The sequence below is a fragment of the Pituophis catenifer genome, unplaced genomic scaffold, assembly GCF_029215685.1.
Source record: "Pituophis catenifer annectens isolate HBS135680 unplaced genomic scaffold, rPitCat1.0.hap2 SCAF_5, whole genome shotgun sequence".
NCBI classification, from domain to species: domain Eukaryota; kingdom Metazoa; phylum Chordata; class Lepidosauria; order Squamata; family Colubridae; genus Pituophis; species Pituophis catenifer.
In genome coordinates this window covers 70,991,324-71,013,120 of record NW_027256885.1, presented here as the reverse complement: position 1 = coordinate 71,013,120, position 21,797 = coordinate 70,991,324, and the positions used below count along the sequence as shown (strand labels likewise).

Below are 21,797 nucleotides of genomic sequence, written 5' to 3'. Positions count from 1 at the left end.
GCAGCAGAAAAGGAGGCGTGCCAGAGATTAAGCTGAGTCACTGGACCACACCCCACAGGCTATAAAAGGGAGTGTGGTGGCCATTCGGACTCTGTGACGGACAAAGCTAATCTCTGGCGAGGCACTTTGCACCTTCGGACACAACACCTATTTGCTGTGGATTTAATTACAAACTGGACTATTCAAACTGTGTGTATTTTTGTCTGTGTTATTGGAGTAAAAGTTCTTGGCAGGCAGCCACAGAGTTGCTGCCAAGTTCCTTATCACTGATGTTGAGTGTTTGAAGAGTTTATTTAACCCTCGGCTGGCTGGTTGGGTGTGTGCGTGGTACGGGGACAGAACAGGTTTCCTGCCTAAGCAAGGGGTCAGACTAGAAGACCTCCAAGGTCCCTTCCAACTCTGTTATTCTATTCTATTCTATTCTATTCTATTCTATTCTATTCTATTCTATTCTATTCTATTCTATTCTATTCTATTCTATTCTATTCTATTCTATTCTATTCCACTTGGTGCACAGTTTGTCTCCCAGTTGATGTCAGGGTAGTTAAAATCCCCCATTACTATTGTGGTGTGCTTCCTACATACCTTAGTTAACTGACTAGCAAAAAGTTCATCTATTTCCTCTGTTTGGTTGGGTGGCCTATAGTATACACCTATGGCAATGTTATTTCTTCCCCCTTTTACATTGACCCAAATGCATTCCAGGCAGTTTTCATCATTGTTGTGTTCTATTGCTGTAGAGTTGTAGTTATTTCTTATATATAGTGCAACTCCACCTCCTCTTTTATTTGGTCTATTTATTTTAAAAATTTAAATCCCTCTAGCTGTACATTCCATTTGTGGGTTTCCGTAATGGCAACAATTTCATACCTGCCCTCATTTACTTGAATTTCTAATTCACCCTGTTTATTCCTCATACTCTGTGCATTGATGTATAGACATTTGAGTCCATTTTGACTGAGCCTGCGTTTACTTTCTACATAACCTGTGTTGTCCCCTACTGCCTTACCACCTGTTTAATTAGTGCACATGGTATGGCACTCACTATTAAATGCTTGTTTTTGCTTGACAGCAAGGTTGATATTCTTACCCACCTTAACATCTATGTTAAATGCACTGATAACCCTATTAATTTTAGTTTTCTGGGGACAGAAATGTTCTGTATAATTAATTCTCTGTCCCCACTGTTCAGTTTAAATGTTTATCTAGAAAATCTGTGAATTTAATGCCAAGTAACTCAGTCCCTTTCTTTGATGGATGCAAACCATCTCTTTTGTACAGTTTTTCATTGGACCAGGTGCAGATATCATGATTAATATAATCAAAGCCTTCCTTTTTACACCATTCTTTAGTCACACATTAAACTCCGCTATACGCTGGCCTTTTCCTTTTTGTTCCTTATATACTGGTAAAACCTCTGAAAAGGTAAGCCTACAGCCTATACTACTAAGTTCATACCCCAAGCTCTGGAAATCATTCTGCACAGAAAGTACATCTTTTTGGGACAGATCATTTGTGCCAAGATGTATAATAGCATCAACATCACAGTTCTTACTGGCATTCTTGACTATCTTAAAGATACGCCTCTTGTCTCTGCTGGCAGTAGCACCTGGCAGACACCTGACCTCTTTCAAAACTTCCATATGATTTCCTAAATTTACATCCCTTACAATTGAATCACCAACCAGAAGGTGGCTTCTCTTTTTGGATACCTTGCTCTTCTTGCATGACTGTTGTGTAATACCTGATTCACACTTTCCCCTATCCAAAGCAAGTTCTTCAACTTGGACCACGATCCCCTGCTTATTTGAGTTATCAACACAACCACCTTGACCTGTCACTTTAGTGTCCCTATTAAGGTGAGCAAGGGCACTGTATCTATTATGCTGGGACACAGCGAAAGCTTTGTGCTTATGGTTCACCGCTCTCACCCTGCCAGATCCCACGGTGGTCCATACTGCCCTTCTCCTGCAGGATCTTTGTGGTAGAGGGGGCTGATAGCGTGGCAGCTCAATAGAGTAGAATGGCTGAATTGAATGCCTAATTTCTACTTGGAGAGCAGAGATTAGAGACTCTAGATATCCTTAAAGGATAAGGAATTTATACAAACTATGGAAAATGAATTGGACTTTTTCTTTAAAGAGAATAGGAAAGAGGAGACTTCATTGCAAAATGTATGGGATACTGCCAAGGCATATATCCGGGGATTAGCTATAATTTATATGGAAAAGAAAAATAAGAAAAAGAAACAAAACCAAAAGACGCTAGAAGAAGAACACAAAAGACTAGAATTAGAATTACAGAAAGAACCACAAAAAAAGAATTTAAAAAATCAAATGGAATTAATAAAACATAAACTGAATCTACTTGATAAAGAAGAATTAGCACAAAAAATTAAAAGTGCTAAACAGAACTTCTTTGAAAATGCGAATAAACCAGGAAGATGGTTGGCATATAAACTGAAAAAAGAGAAAGAGAAGAAACTGATACATCAATTGGCAGATGAGAAAGGAGTTCTCCACTACCAAAACAATGAGAAATAAATAAATAAATTCAAGATTATAATTATTATGTACGACAAGGAGAAAATTCCAGAAGAGAGAATAAAACAATATTTGGAAAAAGCTGAACTACCTAAAGTACCTGAAACAGTGAAAGCCATGTTAAATAAACAAATATCAATGATGGAATTAACAGAAGCGATTAAGAGGCAAAAGAATAATAAAACACCAGGACCAGATGGGCTACTGGCAGAACTTTATAAATATTTACAAGATACTTTAGGCCCATCAATGTTGGAAGTCTATAATGAAGTATTGTTAGAAGCGAAGGTACCAAATTTGTGGATGGAAGCAAATATTACCCTAATACCAAAAGAAGACTCAGACTTAATGCAGATAAAAAACTATAGACCTATACCTTTATTGAATGCTGATTATAAAATATTGCTTCAATAATAGCAGAGAAATTAAAAAAGGTTTTGAATGAATTTATACATTCAGACCAGAACTGGGTCTGGGTTGGCATGCCTTTTTATGGTATGGGAAAATAAACTACATAGTTATTTCCAAAGACATTACATCAGAAATACATTATTATCAGTATGGGTAAAAATTAAAGAACAACACTATTTGAAAATACCAGTCTGGCTCTCCACAATGGAGGCACTGATTCACCCAAATGTAATCAATATGGAAAACATTGCTAGATACAAAGATATCTTGAATGAAAAGGGGGAACTTAAAACTAAGCAAGAACTGAGTAGTCAAGGGATTGACATAGCATGGTGGCCACAAGTGCAGATACAATCTCGATATGAGAAGGATGCTAAAATGTATGGTTTTTATAAAGAATTAACAGAATTAGATCAAATACTAACAGGGACAGATGAAAAGCTAATTCAATTCAATTCAAATCTTTATTGTCAGTGCACAACATATGTACAATGAGATTGGTTGAGCTCCCTCAGTGCACCCCCCAACACAATACAATTCACAGTAAAGACAGAAAATCCCTAACCCAATAAATCATATTAACAAAACACCCAGTCCTATTGCACCAGTAATAATAAAGAAAATATATAGCTACTTATTAAGTATCAAGATGGAGGACTTCCGACGGTGACCTCAGAGCGGAGTGGGTGAGGGTGCAATTTATAGCTCCCAAAATCCCAATCAATTCCTGATAAGGAGCCCTTTAAGGGCATTTCTGATCACGGAGGGATCAGAAAACTAAAGGGGAAGGTTGGAAGACTTTGGACGACTAGCTATCGTCCTGGAGGACAAGACCGAACCCCTTAAATCCTGCGGGGGAAAAGTCCGTCTTTAAGGCGGACAAAGAGCGATGGCGGCCGCACAGTGAGGAAGCAAAAAGTGGAATCAGCACCGGTGGTTGAGGAGGATTTAAAGGAAGGAAAGGAGAAATTCTATCAAGCAGAGGTATGAGAGGAGTGAGACGCGGAGAAGAAGGAAAGCGGCGATTGAAAGAGAAGCATGAAATGGAGAGATGACCGAGCGGAGAGGTTAGTGCGACGGGAAGAAGGATCCCATAAAGGGGATACAAAGTAGCAAAGAGAGATACTTGGACTCGAGTTAAGGGCTAAACGTGAAAAGGAAAGTGAAGACAGCACGGAAAGGAAGGAAATATTGAAGGGATACATAAACCTTGGACTAAATAAATAAACGAAGAGACTAGAGACTAGAGACTGGTGGACTAAGGAGGAAGCAAACTTAGAAAGTATAAATAAACTTACGGTTATTTCTGTGGACAACTATGGATTTATAAATCTGGGACATTTCAAGAAGATTGCAAAATTGTAGTGGGAAGAGGGAAAAAAAGAAGAGACACAGAAGAAAATAGAATATAAAGAGAAGAACTTGAAGGACTTAGAGACTGTACTGTGGAATAGAAGGTGACTCAGCTTGTACTGTGCGATAGAAGGAGTCTGATGCAATAAGGACTTGAGAGAAAAATAGCAGAAAAGAAATTTAAAAAGAGAAAATTTGGTTGGAATTCAAAACAATTATAGAAATTGTAAACTGAAAGAAAACAATTTAATTTGTTGATTGGTTTTGAAAAGGGGGGAAAAATTAATGAAGTGTAAAAGAATTGATTGGATTTGTGTTGAATGAACTAAAGGGATTGGTATATTTGCATTATTTGGTACTTTACAATAATTATAGAGAATCTATTCAAAAAGAAAAATATTTAATTAACGTATTGACTGGATCTGGAAGGGGAGAAAAAAAGGAACGATTGTTAAAGAATTAACGAATTGTAATAGAATTGATTGGAGCTGTGGTGAATGAACTAAAGTGATTGATATATATGTATATATGTGCTATCGGTAAAAGGTAAATATTTATTTTTATTTTATTTTAAATTTATATACCGCCCTTCTCCCTGAGGACTCAGGGCGGTGTACAGCCAGAATTAAAAAACATAAAATACAAATATTAAAAACAATTAAAATATATATAAATTTGGCCCAAAATTAAAAATACAAACCAATTAAAACATTTAAATATAAAACACTGATTAAGGCAATTGTTGTTAGAGACTAAGAAAGGTGGGAAAAAGGAACAAAGATAGATAGATAGATAGATAGATAGATAGACAGATAGATAGATAGATATAAATATAGATGACGAATGGGACCTCGTCGAAACGTCACCAAGATACTCTAAATCTTACACGGGAAAAGACCCGAATACACCAAAACTTGCATACCTCTACTTGTGAAAATCTACGAAAACAAATATCTTACCTCCACGGGGAGGAAACCTTCCTGCTGACCAGGACCTATGAGAAACTCAAAGTCTGAAGAGCTACCATCTTATGTGACCTCACATTCCTACGCAACTGCCGAGACAAAAACGTGATCCACACATGCTTCCAACTAAAATTCCATTCTAAAACCTCAGCCACCAAAAGGATCCTGAAAAGAACCGAATTAGCCCTAATCAGAAACGAACTCCACAGGAAAAGATTCCTGCTAGACCAAACCAACAGGGACCTACTCACTCTACACCTCAAACTCAGTAACAAAATCCACCCAGCACTCTGGGACAAATCCAAACAACTAGCCCTCTGGAGAGCCGAAACAGAAGCCTCCCACAAGACAGACACACACACCAACAAACTCCACAGACTAGAAAAATGCCAGAAGCCCAACCTCCCTCCACAGCAACTCATGAAACAAACAGTACATAACATATCAGACAGGATCCTCACCATAGCAGAAACCAATGTCCTTTCCAAAGGATTCAACTTTGCAGTCGCCCCCAAACGCATCCCCACTGAAAACATCATATGCGGAGTTGAAGCTAGCCTAACCAAAATCAACCCAGAAGAAGCCAATAAAATCAGACTTGAAGTCACCAACGTCCTCTGCTCCAGCAATCCACCTAGAAACAACTTACACAAAGAAGAACAAAAAGCACTCACCAACTTGAGGAAAGACAATAACATAATCATTCTCCCAGCAGACAAAGGTAATGCCACAGTGGTGATAAACACATCTGACCACCAAGCTAAACTATCCAACCTACTCCAAGACCCCGCTTACAAACCTCTAAACACAGACCCCCACCACCTACCTGGAAAAAACCACCAAATCCAAAATAAAAGCCTCTCCCATCAGTGAAGAGATCCAGCAAAGAATCATCCCCAGAGAGAAATCATCCAGATGCCCCAAGCTCTATGGCCTCCCCAAGATACACAAAGAAGGAACACCACTCAGACCCATAGTCAGCTCCATAGGCTCACCTCTACAGAATCTTGCCAAATTTCTTGCCAAACAACTTCAGCCCTACGCAGAATCCATCACCTCACACGTACAAAACTCATTCCACTTCATAGAAACAATAAAGAAACAAAACCTACAACCCAGTGACCTACTCGTGAGCTTCGATGTCATATCCCTCTTCACCCAAATACCTATTAAAGAAGCCTTGACAACTATCCAAAACAAATACAACACCCCTAAGCACATCCTAGATCTGACCAACCACTGCCTAACAAACACATACTTCATCCACAATGGACAAAGATACAAACAGATAGAAGGAGCACCTATGGGATCACCCCTCTCACCCGTCATCGCAAACCTATACATGGAACACTTTGAAACCAACGCTTTAGATAAATCTGAACACAAACCCAAACTCTGGCTTAGATATGTAGATGACACTTTCGTAATTTGGCCACACAGAAAGGAAAAAACTGGACAACTTCCTCACACATCTCAACAGCCTACACCCCAAAATACAATTTACTATGGAAATAGAAGCTAACAACCAACTGCCCTTTCTGGACGTCCTAATCTACAAAAAACCCAACAGCTCCCTAGGATACACCATCTACCGGAAAAAAACACACACCAATCACTACTTAAACGCACAATCACATTACCACCCTGCACAGATCAACTCTGTAGCCAAGACTCTCATCTCCAGAACCAAATGCCTAGCCGACAAAGACCACCTGAAAACTGAATTACACACTCTCACAAACGTATTAATCTCTAACGGATTCCAAAGAAACACAATTACTAACCTAATCCAAAGGGAGACACCTCCCAAGAACCGAGACACAGAACAGGACAACGGCATCACCCTCCTCCCTTACATCAAAGGCACCACAGATAAAATCAGCAAAATTCTCCACAAACACAATATCAAGACAGCCTTCTGCACTGACCAAAAAATAGCCAACATTTTAAGAAACCCCAAAGACAAGATCCAGCTAGAAAACCAAGGAGTCTATGAAATACCATGCAAAATCTGCCCAGCCACATACATTGGACAAGCCAATAGGAGAATAAATGCATGCATTGCAGAACACAAGAAAGCAATCAGAAAAGAAGAAAAAACTTCCTCCCTTTTCCAGCACCTTAAAACAACAGGACACGAAATTGACTTTGAAGGAACCAAATTAATCTCCAAAACTGAACACTTCAACAAGAGAATAATCATGGAAGACATCGAAATAGAGAACCACCCCCATAACATGAATAAACACGATGATACCTCCTGCCTACCGGACATCTGGAAACTAGCCCTAGTCAACAGAAGAGTCCCAGCCATGAAGATTAACACTGGACCCAAGATAACACATGACACCACCACCAATCATCCTCACCAGATTCAAACCCAAACCCATCCCATAGATGAAATACAACCACCATCCAGAAGCCAGACCACGGCGGCATCACCAGCTGCTGCACCCCCCTCCGATCCCCACACAAAGGAAACTGACACACACCATAAACATATGGCAAGACCTCAAACTCGGAGCCAAACCAAAGCCCGGGATGTGGCATCACAGCCATCTGCTCAGGACATTACATCAAAAAACTCAGGATATCACAACACTAGAACTCAGGATGTTAACACACAGCCCATTACCCAGGTCGTTAAAACACAAAAGACTAATGGGCACACATCAAGGACCTCACCCACTCAGGATGTTACGAAACAGCTGACTAATCTGCAAACATCAACTCCATCAATGAATCAAGATGTAACAACACAGGCAACCAACCCGCTCACAGCAACAAAGCCAGCACCCCACACCTCCCCACCAGTATTTATAGAGAGACGGCAACTCCAATCACACTTTCCTCGTACAAGCACAAAGCCGAAGACACCAGCCTGAAGATGACGAGTGGGACCTCGTCAAAACATCGCCATGATACTCTAAATCTTACATGGGAAAAGACCCGAATACACCAAAACTTGCATACCTCTACCCGTGAAAATCTACGAAAACATATAAATATAGATATATACATTGAATATTATAAGTACTTAAAAAGTAAATAAGAGTGATATTTAATTAAGCTTGTAAGAAATTAAATAATTAAATTAGAAGATGGTAGAAGAAGGTGGAGATAGCAATTAAGAAACATAGAAGAACGATTAAAACCAAATGGAACACTTTACTTTTATGATATTGTGGAAGAATTTCACTAGAAGTTTAACAATGTCATCCACAGCAACAGTAGTCAAAACAGGGAAAAAACCTACTACTAATCCCCCACTTTTGGCCTCCCCGTTAAACCAATGGTCAATAGAAAATATGTTGGGGGAAAAAAAAGACAAAACAGAGCCGACAATGAATAATATGCAAAGAATGCTCCAAATGATACAAGAAACCCTAATGAAGTCACAGGAAAAAATGGCCAGTAACCATGAAGAGGCAAAAGAACACCACAAAGATCTTAAAAATGAGATAGGAGAAGTAAACGAAGATATAAAAAATATGAAGGAAAAGATAGAAACTATACAGCAAACAATTTTGGAGAACGAGCAAAAAATTTTAAAAATGGAAACAAAAGTAGATCAAATAGACCTCAAACTAGAAATGGTTGAACAGAAAGCATTACAATCAAATAAGGAATTGTCAGACTCAATTATATTCCTGGAAATGGAGAAAGCCTCGTATTTTTTATGTTTCCAGAATGTTGTGGAGGAGAAAGAGGAAGATCTGGGGGAAAAATGGTAGAAATATTGGCAGAGTTAACACAAAGAAATAAGATGGAGATAAAAGACACCATAGATGAAATTTACCACGTGCACAATAATTACATAAGAAGACACCGATTGGCAAGGGAAGTGCATATAAGATTCACCAAAAAAACCAGTAAGAGACGAAATTTACAAGAAATCAAGGGAAGAAACCATAACATATAAAGGTAAAGAAATCATAATCTTAAAACAAATTCCACGAAGAATTCGGACCCAAAGACAACAGTACCAGTTCCTTACATCACAACTCATTAAATACAAAGTGATGTTCAGATGGATTATCTCAGAGGGCATTCTCATCACGTGGCAAGATAGGAAATATATGGTGGATTCGATAGAAAAGGCACAGGAATTTTATAAAAGTTACCTCCTACAAGAAGAAGAACAAGAAAGTAAAGACAAAACAGAGAGTAAAAGTCAGGAAGACAACCAACAAGAGGAAATAGAAAGAGAGAGAGAAACAAGAAAAATCCAAGAAAAAGAGCGAGAAGAAAGAGAAGGAGCAAAAGGGAGAGTAAAAAGAGAGACAAGAAACACCAAGAAACAACTGCAGTAAGAAATGGAAGAGACATTAAATCTCTTCTCAGTGAATATTAACGGCCTAAATTCACCAAAAAAGATAACACAAACCTTTATGAAATTAAAAAAATTAGAGATAGACGTGATCTGCCTGCAAGAGGTACATATAGAAAAAAGATTCCAGAAACTATTAGAAAATGGGAAACTAGGAAGATTGTATGCATCACTAACACAACAGAAAAGAAGACAAATTGCGGTATACGTAAAAGAGAGAATAAACTCAAAATTAGTTTACGCAGACGATGAAGGTACAACTCTGATGATAGAGTTAGAGACAGAACAGAAACAAATTTTATTAGTAGTGATATATGCCCCAAATAAAAAACAACAGGAATATTTTAAGAAACTACATAACAGAATAATAGAACAAGGCCATGACAATATATGCATAGTAGGTGACTATAATGCTATAGTAGATAGTAAAAAAGATTATATTAGTAACAAGAAAAATAAAAAAAGAAGGAAATATTACCTAAGGAATTTTTCAATATGATAACAGAATTAAAGTTAAGAGACACATAGAGAGAAATATATAAAGAAGAAAAACAATATATGTTCTATTCCCACCCGCATCAATCATGGTCTAGGATCAACATGGCCTGGATGACAGCACAACTACAACTAGGTTTAGAAAAAATAGAAATAGGAATAAATGAATGGGCAGACCACAACCCGATAATCATACATTGGAAAGGACAAAAAAAATATAAAAGATGGACTGTAAATCAAAACATATGTAAAGAGAAAGAGTATAAGCAATTGCTGGAAAATGAGTTGAAGACCTTTTTAAGCGTAAATAAAAAAGAAGACACGTTGATTCAAAATTTCTGGGACACGTTAAAGGCATATATTAGAGGAGTGACAATAGCCTATATGGCAAGGAAAAAGAAAGAAAAAAGTCCCAAGGAAAACTTCAGGAAAAACTTAAAAAATTAGAAGAAAACTTACAGAATGACCCCCAAAATAAAAAAATAAAAGAGGAATGGAGAATAATTAAACATAAACTAAATTTAATAACCCAAAAAGAAGTAGCATTGAAAATAAAGATGTCAAAGCAAAATTATTTTGAACACGCAAATAAGGTGAGCAGATGGTTAGCTTATAAATTAAAAAAGGAGAGAGACAAACGAATGATATATCAATTGAAAGATGATAAAGGAACAATCCAACATAAAAGAGAAGAATACCAGTGGAACTGTATAGGATTATACAAGTTTATACAAGGTAGGAGGATTAATGCTGGAAATATTCAACGAAGCGTTAAAACAAACAAATATACCAAAAACCTGGACAGAAGCTGTAATTACGCTCATACATAAGGAAGATTCAGACCAGCAATTAATACAAAACTAGAGGCCAATTTCTCTGTTAAACACAGTGTCAAACCCCCACACGCTGCAACGCTTCTGTCCACACCTCGAAGGTGATTCCACTGCCCTCTAACAGGTGGCGCCACGTAAGTAAGGCCCAGCGTATGGCAAAGGCCTCTTTCTCCCAGATCGCCCAACGTCTCTCGGTAACAGTGAACTTGCGTGACGTGTACGCACACGGATGTAGCTCTCCATCCGGGGCTTTCTGCAATAACACCGCGCCGACAGCTACGTCACTAGCGTCCGCTTGTACAATGAACGGCAAGGTGGGATTTGGATGTCGTAGAATAGGCGCTTGTGCGAACAATCCTTTTAACGCGTCGAAGGCTCGTTGGCAATTTGGTGTCCAGCAGAGCACCTGCCCCGGCCGGGCCTTCATCCCCGATGCTTTCGTACGTAACAAATCGGTTAATGGGAGGGCTATATGGGCAAAGGCGGGGATGAATTGCCGGTAGAAATTAGCGAATCCGAGAAAGCTCTGTAATTGCTTCCGTGTAGTAGGGGCTTGCCATTCTAATACCTTTTTTGGGTCCATCTCCACCCCAGTCCCAGATATGCGGTAACCCAAATAATCCAATTTTGTACAGTGGAACTCGCATTTGAGAGTTTGACGAACAATTTCGCCCGGAGTAATTTAGACAATACCTGTCGCACTAACGCAATGTGCTCCTCCATTGTTTTGGTATAAATAAGGATATCATCAAGGTAGACGAGGACTCCTCGATATAAGTGTTCATGTAATACCTCATTTATCACTTGCATAAACACAGCTGGAGCACCTTGTAACCCGAAAGGCATAACACGGAACTTATAGCTCCCTAGCGGGCAATTAAAGGTTGTCTTCCACTCATCACCAGGCCTTATCCGTACTCTGTAATACGCCTCCCGGAGATCTAGTTTGGTGAACACCCTCCCAGTGGATAGGGTAGCCAGAAGATCTTTCATTAACGAGAGGGGATATAGGTGTTCAACACACACAGCGTTGAGATCCCGGAAGTCCACACAAAGCCGTAAACCCCCGTCCTTCTTCTCTCGGAACAATACAGGTGCGGCCAAATGGGAACGACTGGGTTGAATAAAGCCCCTGGCCAGGTTTTTGTCGATATAGCGTCTGAGTTCCTCTAACTCGGGCTTAGTCATTGCGTACATACGTGGTTTGGGCAAAGTAACACCCGGTTTTAATTCTATAGCACAGTCGGTGGATCTGTGGGGTGGCAACCGTTCACACTCTTCCTCCTTGAACACCGCCTCAAGGTCCTTATACACGTCGGGAAATGTCACTGGGGTTACATTAACTAAACACCCCACCTGAGGGTTTCCTTGGCCCCTTGGAGTTTCCGGCTCCGGTTCAGGACCCACACTTAAGCGAAGCCGTCGAAACCCCCCTTCCCACCATATGGTGGGCCTCCACTTGTCTAACCATGCAAGGCCCAAGATCACAGGCTCTACCATAGACTCAACAATCACAAAACGAATGGCCTCCCAATGCTCCCCAATGCCTAGGGTGACCAACTCGGTTACCTGGGTTGCTGGTTTCCCACCCAGTAACGACCTGTCCATTTGTTCAAATCGAATGGGAGCCTGTAGGTTAAGTATACGAAGACCCAGGTCCATAGCAAGGGTTCTTCACATGAGACACTGAGTACAACCGGAGTCGATTAGAGCGCCCTGTTGGACTGTTTTCAAGGTGCGAGGGTGCCTGAGTATAACAGGAATAACGAAGGGCCGTATTGGATCACTCACCATAGAATCCACAGGAGCGTCGTCCTCACTACTTCCCGAGGCTCCTTGAACGGCATCCTGTTCAGATGGCTTCTCCGTCTGTAATCGAGGGCCTCGAACTGCTGTTGGCGTGGTCGTTCTGGACCAGTCAGAAGAGGACCGGGCCCGTTCCCGTCCTCTGGCTACCGGTGGCGTGCTTTTGGTGGTCGGTACGGCTGGTAAAGAACAGTCGGCTGCTCGATGGCCCAATTGGTTGCAACGAAAACATCTGATCGACCCCCGCCCGACAGGTACCAGGGAGCGAGGTGTAGAGACATTGGTTGTTAGAGGGGTACCTGACGGCTTTTCCGCACCACGCCGGGGAGGTACGGGATAGCTAACCAACCCCCGGGTACGGAACTCCCGTAGGCCGACGTCTAAATCTACTGCAGCACTAAACCAGTCCGATAATTTAGGAGCTAATCCCCGGTATACACAAGCCTGCCTTAACTCCCTATCTAAACCCAACCGGAACTGGTGTACTAACAGCCGTTCAGGCCAGGCTCGTAGCCGTCCAGCCACGGTGCGAAACTCCTTAACATACTGTCTCGCAGGCCTGCCACCCTGTCTCAGTGCTACTAGTTCCCCTTCCAGCAGCTGTGTTCTTGACTGATCCTCGAAGCGTGCACGCAACGCCTCCAGAAATAACCCCACGCTCGTTAATTCGTTTGCATGGTCGCTATGGAGATCAGCGACCCAATCTGCCGCTTCGCCCTTCAATACAGCAGTGATAGCGACTACTATGGCCCACTGCGATGGGTATAAGTGGCCATATAAATCCATATAACTTAGGACCTGGCTTAGAAACAGGGACACTCTATCTGCGCTCCCGTCAAAGGTTGCCTGTATAGGGGGAGGTCCCCAAGGTTGGTGGTGGGGTTGGCCTACTGCGGGTACCCAGGCAGGGGCTGGGATCCCGAACCGGACGTCCTGGCCCGTCCTGAGGGGGCCCCCTTGTTGTTGGTCTGGCCGACCACGGGTGTCCATCTGGCCCCCCCCTGGTCTGCCCATGCTGCTGGGGGGCTGACTGGTGTCTTCCATGTGAAGTTGTTGGCGGTAGTCCCGCTGCTTGAGAGACCCTACTGTCAGGCCTGAATTTTGGGCTAGCCAACCGAAAACGAGACTGAGTGCTGCTCCGGGACTCCCCCCGCCCTTGCCAGGTATCCTGTGCAGGCACCCATGGTTGCCATGAGTGCGCATCTCTAAAGCTTGCCTCACCAGACTTTTCACGCAGAACGTCCAATGTAGAGGACCCCAGTCCTGTGGAGTAACTTGTTTCGTCCTCGTCCAGCCACCGCCTCTCTCTCCACCCCTGAAAAGAGGGCTCGCTCATCTGGGGCGTCGGCTGTCTGGGTTCAGTTATTGCGGGGCTCTGCCACCATTCTCCTTTCACGAGCCTCCCATGGCTGGGGCCAGCCGCCTCCGCTTCTGCCACCGCTGACGGTGGCGGCTTTTCCTTTGGACGAACTACCGGCAACTCCCCTTCTTCCTCCTGGGCGTCTACCACAGGGCCTGTTTCCACATCGTCTGCCGTATCGAACACCTCCGGTAACCCGGCTGCCGTGCCTTCTGCCATGCCTCGCAACCCCCAGCCGCTCGTACCGTACTGATGGGAGAACGCCGACTTTCCTGTCAAACCCCCACACGCTGCAACGCTTCAGGCACAATAAAGAACTCGAAGTCCGTTTCTCAGTGTATGAGTCATTTATTTCGTCCTGCGTACAACGATGCGGTGGGTGACGTTAGTGCAACATGCACAAAGTCGGCGTTGGGAGCGGCTGCCTCCCAACACCTTTTAAACTTCGTGCCGCTGAAAAATACGCCCTTCCGGGTTGCGCGGCCACAACGCATGCGCACAGGCCATGGCATCGAAAGCGGGCAAGAAACATCAGAGTTCATCAGCTCCTAACCCGGCCGCTGCGTGACCGGCCGCCTATGTTATTCTAACACCCCCCTTCACCCATCGTGCATTCATAGTGCCCCAGCCCACCCCAATCTTTGCCGCTTTGCCGCTGACGTGTAGCAAGCCCCCAAGCGAATGTCAAGGAGGTCAAGGCCAGGCAGTCAGGCGGTGAGTTGTCGAGGGGCTCTCGACACACAGACTACAAAGTATTTATGTCAATCATAGCTGAGAGGACAAAAACAATCTTAAATAAACATATACATTCAGACGAAAACGGTTTCCTACCAGGCCGACAAATTAAAAATAATACACAGATGATAATAAATATATTAGAGTTTTACGAAGCGCACCCGGAAAAACAAGTTTCACTGGTTTTCCTTGATGCCCAAAAAGCCTTTGATAATTTGAATTGGAAATTTATGGTACAACAATTGAAAAGTATGGAATTTGGGAATAAATTTGAAAAAATGATTGAGAAAATATATACAAAACTAACTGCAAGAGTCATTATGAACCAGGATATGACCGATAAATTTGAGATAACAAAAGGTGTGAGACAAGGATGCCCACTCTCCCCACTTCTCTTTATACTGTCATTGGAACCGCTTTTAAAGTAAATTAGAGAAGACCGAGAGATAAAAGGATTGAAGATAAAAAATGAAGAGTATAAATTGCAAGCCTTTGCTGATGACTTGGTCTTCATTGTGGAGGAACCCTTAAAATCAGGCCCAAAATTGATCAAAAAAATAGAAGAATTTGGCGCAGTGGCTGGTCTAAAAATTAACAAAAGTAAATCCAAATTATTAACTAAAAATCTCACAAAAAAAACAAGAGGAAGAATTAGAAGGTAGTATAAAGATTCAAACAACCAAAAGAATAAAATATCTAGGGATCTGGCTCACTGCAAGAGGTTCCTCAATTAAACAAGATAATTACGACAAATTAATACAGCAAATTAAAAAAGATTTGGATAATTGGAAGAACTTACAAATTTCATTTATGGGAAGAGTTGCTGCAATTAAAATGAATATTTCACCCAAAATTGTATTCCTCTTCCAGGTTATACCGATAAAATTAGACAAAAAATTTTTTGATTCATTAAATAAATTGATCTCAAAATTTATATGGCAAGGGAAAAAACCCAGAATTAGATTAAAAATTCTGCAAGATACCAGAGAAAGAGGAGGAGTAGCACTCCCAGAATGGGAGATAGAGTATCAAGCAGCATGCCTAACATGGTTGAAAGAATGGATGGAGCTGAGAAGTAAAAGAATATTAATAATCGAAGGGCATGATCTGCAGGTAGGATGGCATGCATTCCTGTGGGATGAGAAATATAAAACGCACGGATACTTCAGAAGGCACATTCTTAGGAATGAACTGCTATCAATTTGGATTAAAATAAAAAAACAACACTATATGAAGATACCGATTTGGATCTCCCCTACTGAAACACTAACACATCCAAATTTAATAGAATGGACCAAGATAATCAGATATAGGGATATTCTAAATGATTTGGGAAAATTAAAAGTAAAGCAAGAATTGGAACAGGATTTGAATAGGGAAATTGAATGGTGAACATATTCACAAATTTGGTCAAAATATAAAGAAGATACAAAGACGAATGAGGTACAATTGGAGCAAAATGATTTGGATAAAATTATACATGGGACGGAACAGAAATTAATTATCAAAATATATAAATTCTTATTACAGTATAAAATGGAAGAGGAAATAGTTAAAGATACTATGATCAAGTGGGCAAGGAACTTTAATCATACAGTAGAATTAGAGAAGTGGGAAAAGATGTGGCAAATAAATATGAAACTAACATTGTCTACGGCATACAAGGAAAACCAGTTGAAGATGTTCCATAGATGGCATTTACCACCGGCCAGAATAGCCAAGATGTTTCTGAGCAAATCCCCAACATGCTGGAAATGTAAAAATAATTATGGAATATATCATCATCTCTGGTGGACTTGTCCAGCGGCAAAAAAATTTTGGGCCAAAGTCAAAAAGTGGCTAGAGAAAATAACGCAACAATCAATAAAGGGAGAACCAGAGACATTTTTGCTAGGGATCTTTACAGAAAATTATACAAAGGAAATAAAATATTTAATATTACATATCTTAACACCTGCCCGCATAGCTTATGCCCAAAATTGGAAAAAAGAAAATATACCAACAGAGGAGGAATTGATAAAAAATTTTTTGGAATGCTCAGAAATGGATAAACTGACAAAAGAACTCAAAGAAAAAGAGGATACAAAATACTATAAAATTTGGTATAGATGGTATGAGTGGTTGGAGGAAAGGAAAAATAAAGAAGAAAAATAAGGGGGAGAGAAAGAAATGTCAAAAACAATGGGAAAATTGTTAAAATACAATTTAGCGATTGAAATGAAAAAGAGAATTATATTGTAAATGAAATGATGGGGACAGATAGTAATTTGGAATAAGATAAAGTAAAATTCATGGAAATAGTAAATAATAAGGAAGGACCACTATGAGAGAGCTGTAAAAAGAGTTTTGTATATAAGTGTTGTATGTCTTGTATTGTCTTACTGTGTTATAATAAATAAACTTTTTTAAAAAAAGATGGAAGACGATCAAGTAAAGGAGACAATGATAGTATGGGCTAAAAATTTTGGTTATACAATAGAATTAGATAAATGGCAGAATCTGTGGGATAGAAATTATAAATTAATGATGTCAACTGCATATAAAGAAAATATTTATAAATGTTTTATACAGGTGAAACTTGAAAAATTAGAATATCGTGCAAAAGTTCATTTATTTCAGTAATGCAACTTAAAAGGTGAAACTAATATATGAGATAGACTCATTACATGCAAAGCGAGATAGTTCAAGCCTTGATTTGTCATACTTTTGATGATTATGGCTTACAGCTCATGAAAACCCCAAATTCACAATCTTAGAAAATTAGAATATTACATGAAATCAATAAAACAAGGATTGTACATAGAACAATATCGGACCTTTGAAAAGTATAAGCATGCATATGTACTCAGTACTTGGTTTGGGCCCCTTTTGCATCAATTACTACCTCAATGAGGCGTGGCATGGATGCTATCAGCCTGTGGCACTGCTGAGGTGTTATGGAAGACCAGGATGCTTCAATAGCGGCCTTCAGCTCTTCTGCATTGTTCGGTCTCATGTCTCTCATCTTTCTCTTGGCAATGCCACATAGATTCTCTATGGGGTTCAGGTCAGGCGAGTTTGCTGGCCAATCAAGCACAGTAATCCCATGGTCATTGAACCAGGTTTTGGTACTTTTGGCAATGTGGGCAGGTGCCAAGTCCTGCTGGAAAATGAAGTCAGCATCCCCATAAAGCTCGTCTGCGGAAGGAAGCATGAAGTGCTCCAAAATCTCCTGGTAGACGGCTGCGTTGACCCTGGACTTAATGAAGCACAGTGGACCAACACCAGCAGATGACATGGCTCCCCAAATCAACACAGACTGTGGAAACTTCACACTGGACTTCAAGCATCTTGCAGTGTGTGCCTCTCCATTCTTCCTCCAGACTCTGGGTCCTTGGTTTCCAAATGAGATGCAAAAGTTGCTCTCATCAGAAAAGAGGACTTTGGACCACTGAGCAACAGACCAGTTCTTTTTTTCTTTAGCCCAGGTAAGACGCTTCTGAGGTTGTTTGTTGTCCAGGAGCGGCTTGACAAAGAATACGACATTTGAAGCCCATGTCCAGGATCCGTCTGTGTGTGGTGGCTCTTGATGCGCTGACTCCAGCCTCAGTCCACTCCTTGTGAAAGTCCCCAACACTTTTGAATGGCCTTTTCCTGACAATCCTCTCCAGGCTGCGGTCATCCCTGCTGCTTGTGTACCTTTTTCTTCCACACTTTTCCCTTCCACATAACTTTCTATTAATGTGCTTTGATACAGCACTTTGGGAACATCCAACTTCTTTTGCAATTACCTTTTGAGGCTTTCCCTCCTTATGGAGGGTGTCAGTGATGGTTTTCTGCACAACTGTCAGGTCAGCAGTCATGATTGTGATTCCTACTGAACCAGACTGAGAGACCATTTAAAGGTTCAGGAACCCTTTGCAGGTGTTATGGCTTAATTAGCTGATTAGAGTGGGACACTTTGAGCCTAGAATATGGAACCTTTTCACAATATTCTAATTTTCTAAGATTGTGAATTTGGGGTTTTCATGAGCTGTAAGCCATAATCATCAAAATTATGACAAATCAAGGCTTGAACTATCTCGCTTTGCATGTAATGAGTCTATCTCATATATTAGTTTCACCTTTTAAGTTGCATTACTGAAATAAATGAACTTTTGCACGATATTCTAATTTTTCGAGTTTCACCTGTACATATATGCTGAACATATGCACAAGGATTCTTCATTTATATTCATCCAAAGATTTTTGTATATGTTCATTCTCTATCATTTCTAGGACCAACAGTCTCAGGAGGAATAAGCTATAGGATCTTCTTGCTAATTAGTTAACCCACTAACTTGAATTCAACTTCTGATGTGGTAGGGAAACGACAAAAAAACTGCTTTTTTTAAAGGGAACTTGCTCCAAAAAGCTTATCACTTTGATTTATAAATCCATTTATGGCCTCTCTATACAACACCTAGTATGTGAATTTCTTAGACATTTATCCAATTATACTTTATTCAGTTTCATTGCAAGAACTAAACTGAATAAATCACATGTAAAAATGCAGTGTATTTTATATAATACCGGTAATTTAGATAAAATAGTTCATTCAGAACTACCTGTGTATAATTCACAACTACTTTTGATATAATCATGAAACCCAGATCTCACTGTTTTCTTGCTAACTGATCTGCTATTATTGGCCACGAAGTCCATATTTTGCCTCCATCATGATTATAATGGTTAGTTAACCTCCCCCAGCATCTGTTCTAGACAGATTGAGGCAGAAGAAAAGCATTTTCTCATAACAATCTTTATGAAGATCCTGGATATATGTTGGTAATAGGTACAAGAAAATCTCTGATAAGATTGGCAAAATGGGAAGGCTAAAATATTGTTTCCTAAACTGTGAGAATGTGAATGGGTTTGAGCTTGTTTGTCCTGGCTGAATGTTCTATTCCTTGTTCACCCAGCTCTACCCATTCATGCAGTTCCAAAAAGATTCTGCAGGAATATAGCTCTTGGTCGCCAAACATAACCCTTCCATTTATAAACAATTATTTCAAAATCTAAGAACAGTCCATAGTATGCTAAATAGCAAACAGGTATTTGACAAACTTACAGATCATTGCGTTTCTTACATTTACTGAAAAGTACAAGAAGTTGTTTAGTTTAAATGAGATGACCCATTGCCACATGTATTTCCTAAACAATTTATAGCTAAATAGATTTACACAATTTCATTATTAACAAATTAGTCTTGCATTTCTGTCATGTCTTGCTCAATGGTTGATTTTTTTTTAACTATAGCAAAATGCAGAATGTACCTTTATCTTCCATTTAATACTAACCAGTGTATAATATATGTGCATGTTTAGTACCTGATGTTCCATTTTATTTTATTTTTTTGCACGATTGAGTAGAGAAATCTTATAGCCAGGCATTATTCCCTCTCCTCCCCACATTTGTGCAGGTCAAATTCCTTGACTATGCAAGATAAAATGTTGAAAGTAGAAAAGCTTGGGAACTTGTCTTTCTCAAAGGATTTCCCCCCTTGCAAAGTGTCCACGGGACAGCAGAAGGTAGGGAAATCTGGCAAACCAGTGAGAGAACCTACCTGAATGTTTTTTTCACAGTCTGTTTGCTGGTGAAGGGAGAGCTCACTTTCTAGAACAAATTTCTTCCCACACTTGTCGCAGATCTGCATGCGCCTATGAGTAACGTTCATGTGCCTCTCCAGATACCAGCGTGTGTTAAACACCCTGGGGCACTTCTCACAGGTCAAAGTCTCCTTTTCTTCACACTTTGATTTCTGCACAGGTGCCTTGGGCTCCTTTGCAGCTTTCTTCTTACGCTTGGGGGGCTCAACGCTCTTTCTACAGCCCCTTGTAGCTCTGGAAGTAGGAGAAGATGTGGCGGCTGCAGTAGATGCAGCTCTCCTTGTCCTCCTTTGTGCAACACTATCATTTTCCTCTCTTTGCTCTTTTTTCTTCTGCCTCTCATTTTCCTCTTCATCATTACTGTCTTCAGTGGCTGCTTCCTCCCCATTGTCACCCTCCTCTTCCTCACTGCTGGTCTTAAGAACAGCAGTTTCTTTGGATTGGGAGGGGACCCCCTTCTCCCCTTTTGATACATTTAATGTTTGGTTGTTAAGGTTTACCTCTACTATTATCTGCTCCCTTTTGTAAGTCACTTCATCTTCTTCCTCGTCCTCCTCCTGCAAGTCGTCAGAGTTCTCCCTGTCTTCTTTCACAGCTTGAGCCTCTCCTATTATTCTGTCCTCCCTGAAATATGGCTGCTCTTCTCTTTCATGAAGATGTGGCTTACATGCTTTTGGGTCCACCAGTACAGAATAAGGATTCCCAGACTCCCTTTTGTACACCTTTGTGGACAAATCAAGTTCCTGGCTGGCACCATGATAGAAAGTGGGTGGTACTTGACCACTGTCCTCCTGTGCCATCCCTGCTACATGTATGGTGCAATTTTTAGCCATCTGCTGGCAAGAGCTGGCTGTTTCATTCATGGGGGCTCCCGATTCATTGAGCACCTTGTATTCCAGAATATCAGTGAAGTAATTCCTTTGGAACAAGATGAATAGCTGGAACTAACTAATTCATGACTGTTTTGTGGGAGCACAGCACAAAAGCACGTGTAGGTCATGGAACTCTGGTTTTATACCACGAAGACATCGACAGCAGTTCACAGGAAGAAAGCTGCCATTCAATAGCTGAACATTTTGTCTAGAAAAAGAGAAAGAAAATTAAGTTAGTGGCTTAAGGATAGCTGAAATAAATTATTCTTGGAACAATTGAATGGTTGTGAAGATTACACCCCCTCCCCCCTTAAACTAAAATTGAGGGAGGAGGGGGCCCCATCTTCACAACGCTTGGAACCTAATTCCAAGCAAAAACCTCTAGATAGCCAATCATATAAGAAAGTAGGGAGTAAAGAGAAAGAAAGGGGAAAAAGAAACATAATGAGGTAGAGAGTGATGGGAAG

General features: G+C 40.6%; 1 protein-coding gene across 1 annotated transcript in view; it reads right to left on the bottom strand.

The window, feature by feature from the left end:
- Window positions 1-21,475, bottom strand: part of ZNF652 (zinc finger protein 652) — a 111,251-nt gene extending 89,776 nt beyond the window's left edge. Inside the window, exon 1 of the mRNA XM_070944369.1 lies at window positions 20,416-21,475. Within this exon, the coding sequence (XP_070800470.1) occupies window positions 20,416-21,321 (906 nt within the window). The 5' untranslated portion in view covers window positions 21,322-21,475. The remainder of the gene's footprint in view (window positions 1-20,415) is intronic.
- Between the last annotated feature and the right edge of the window lie 322 nt (window positions 21,476-21,797).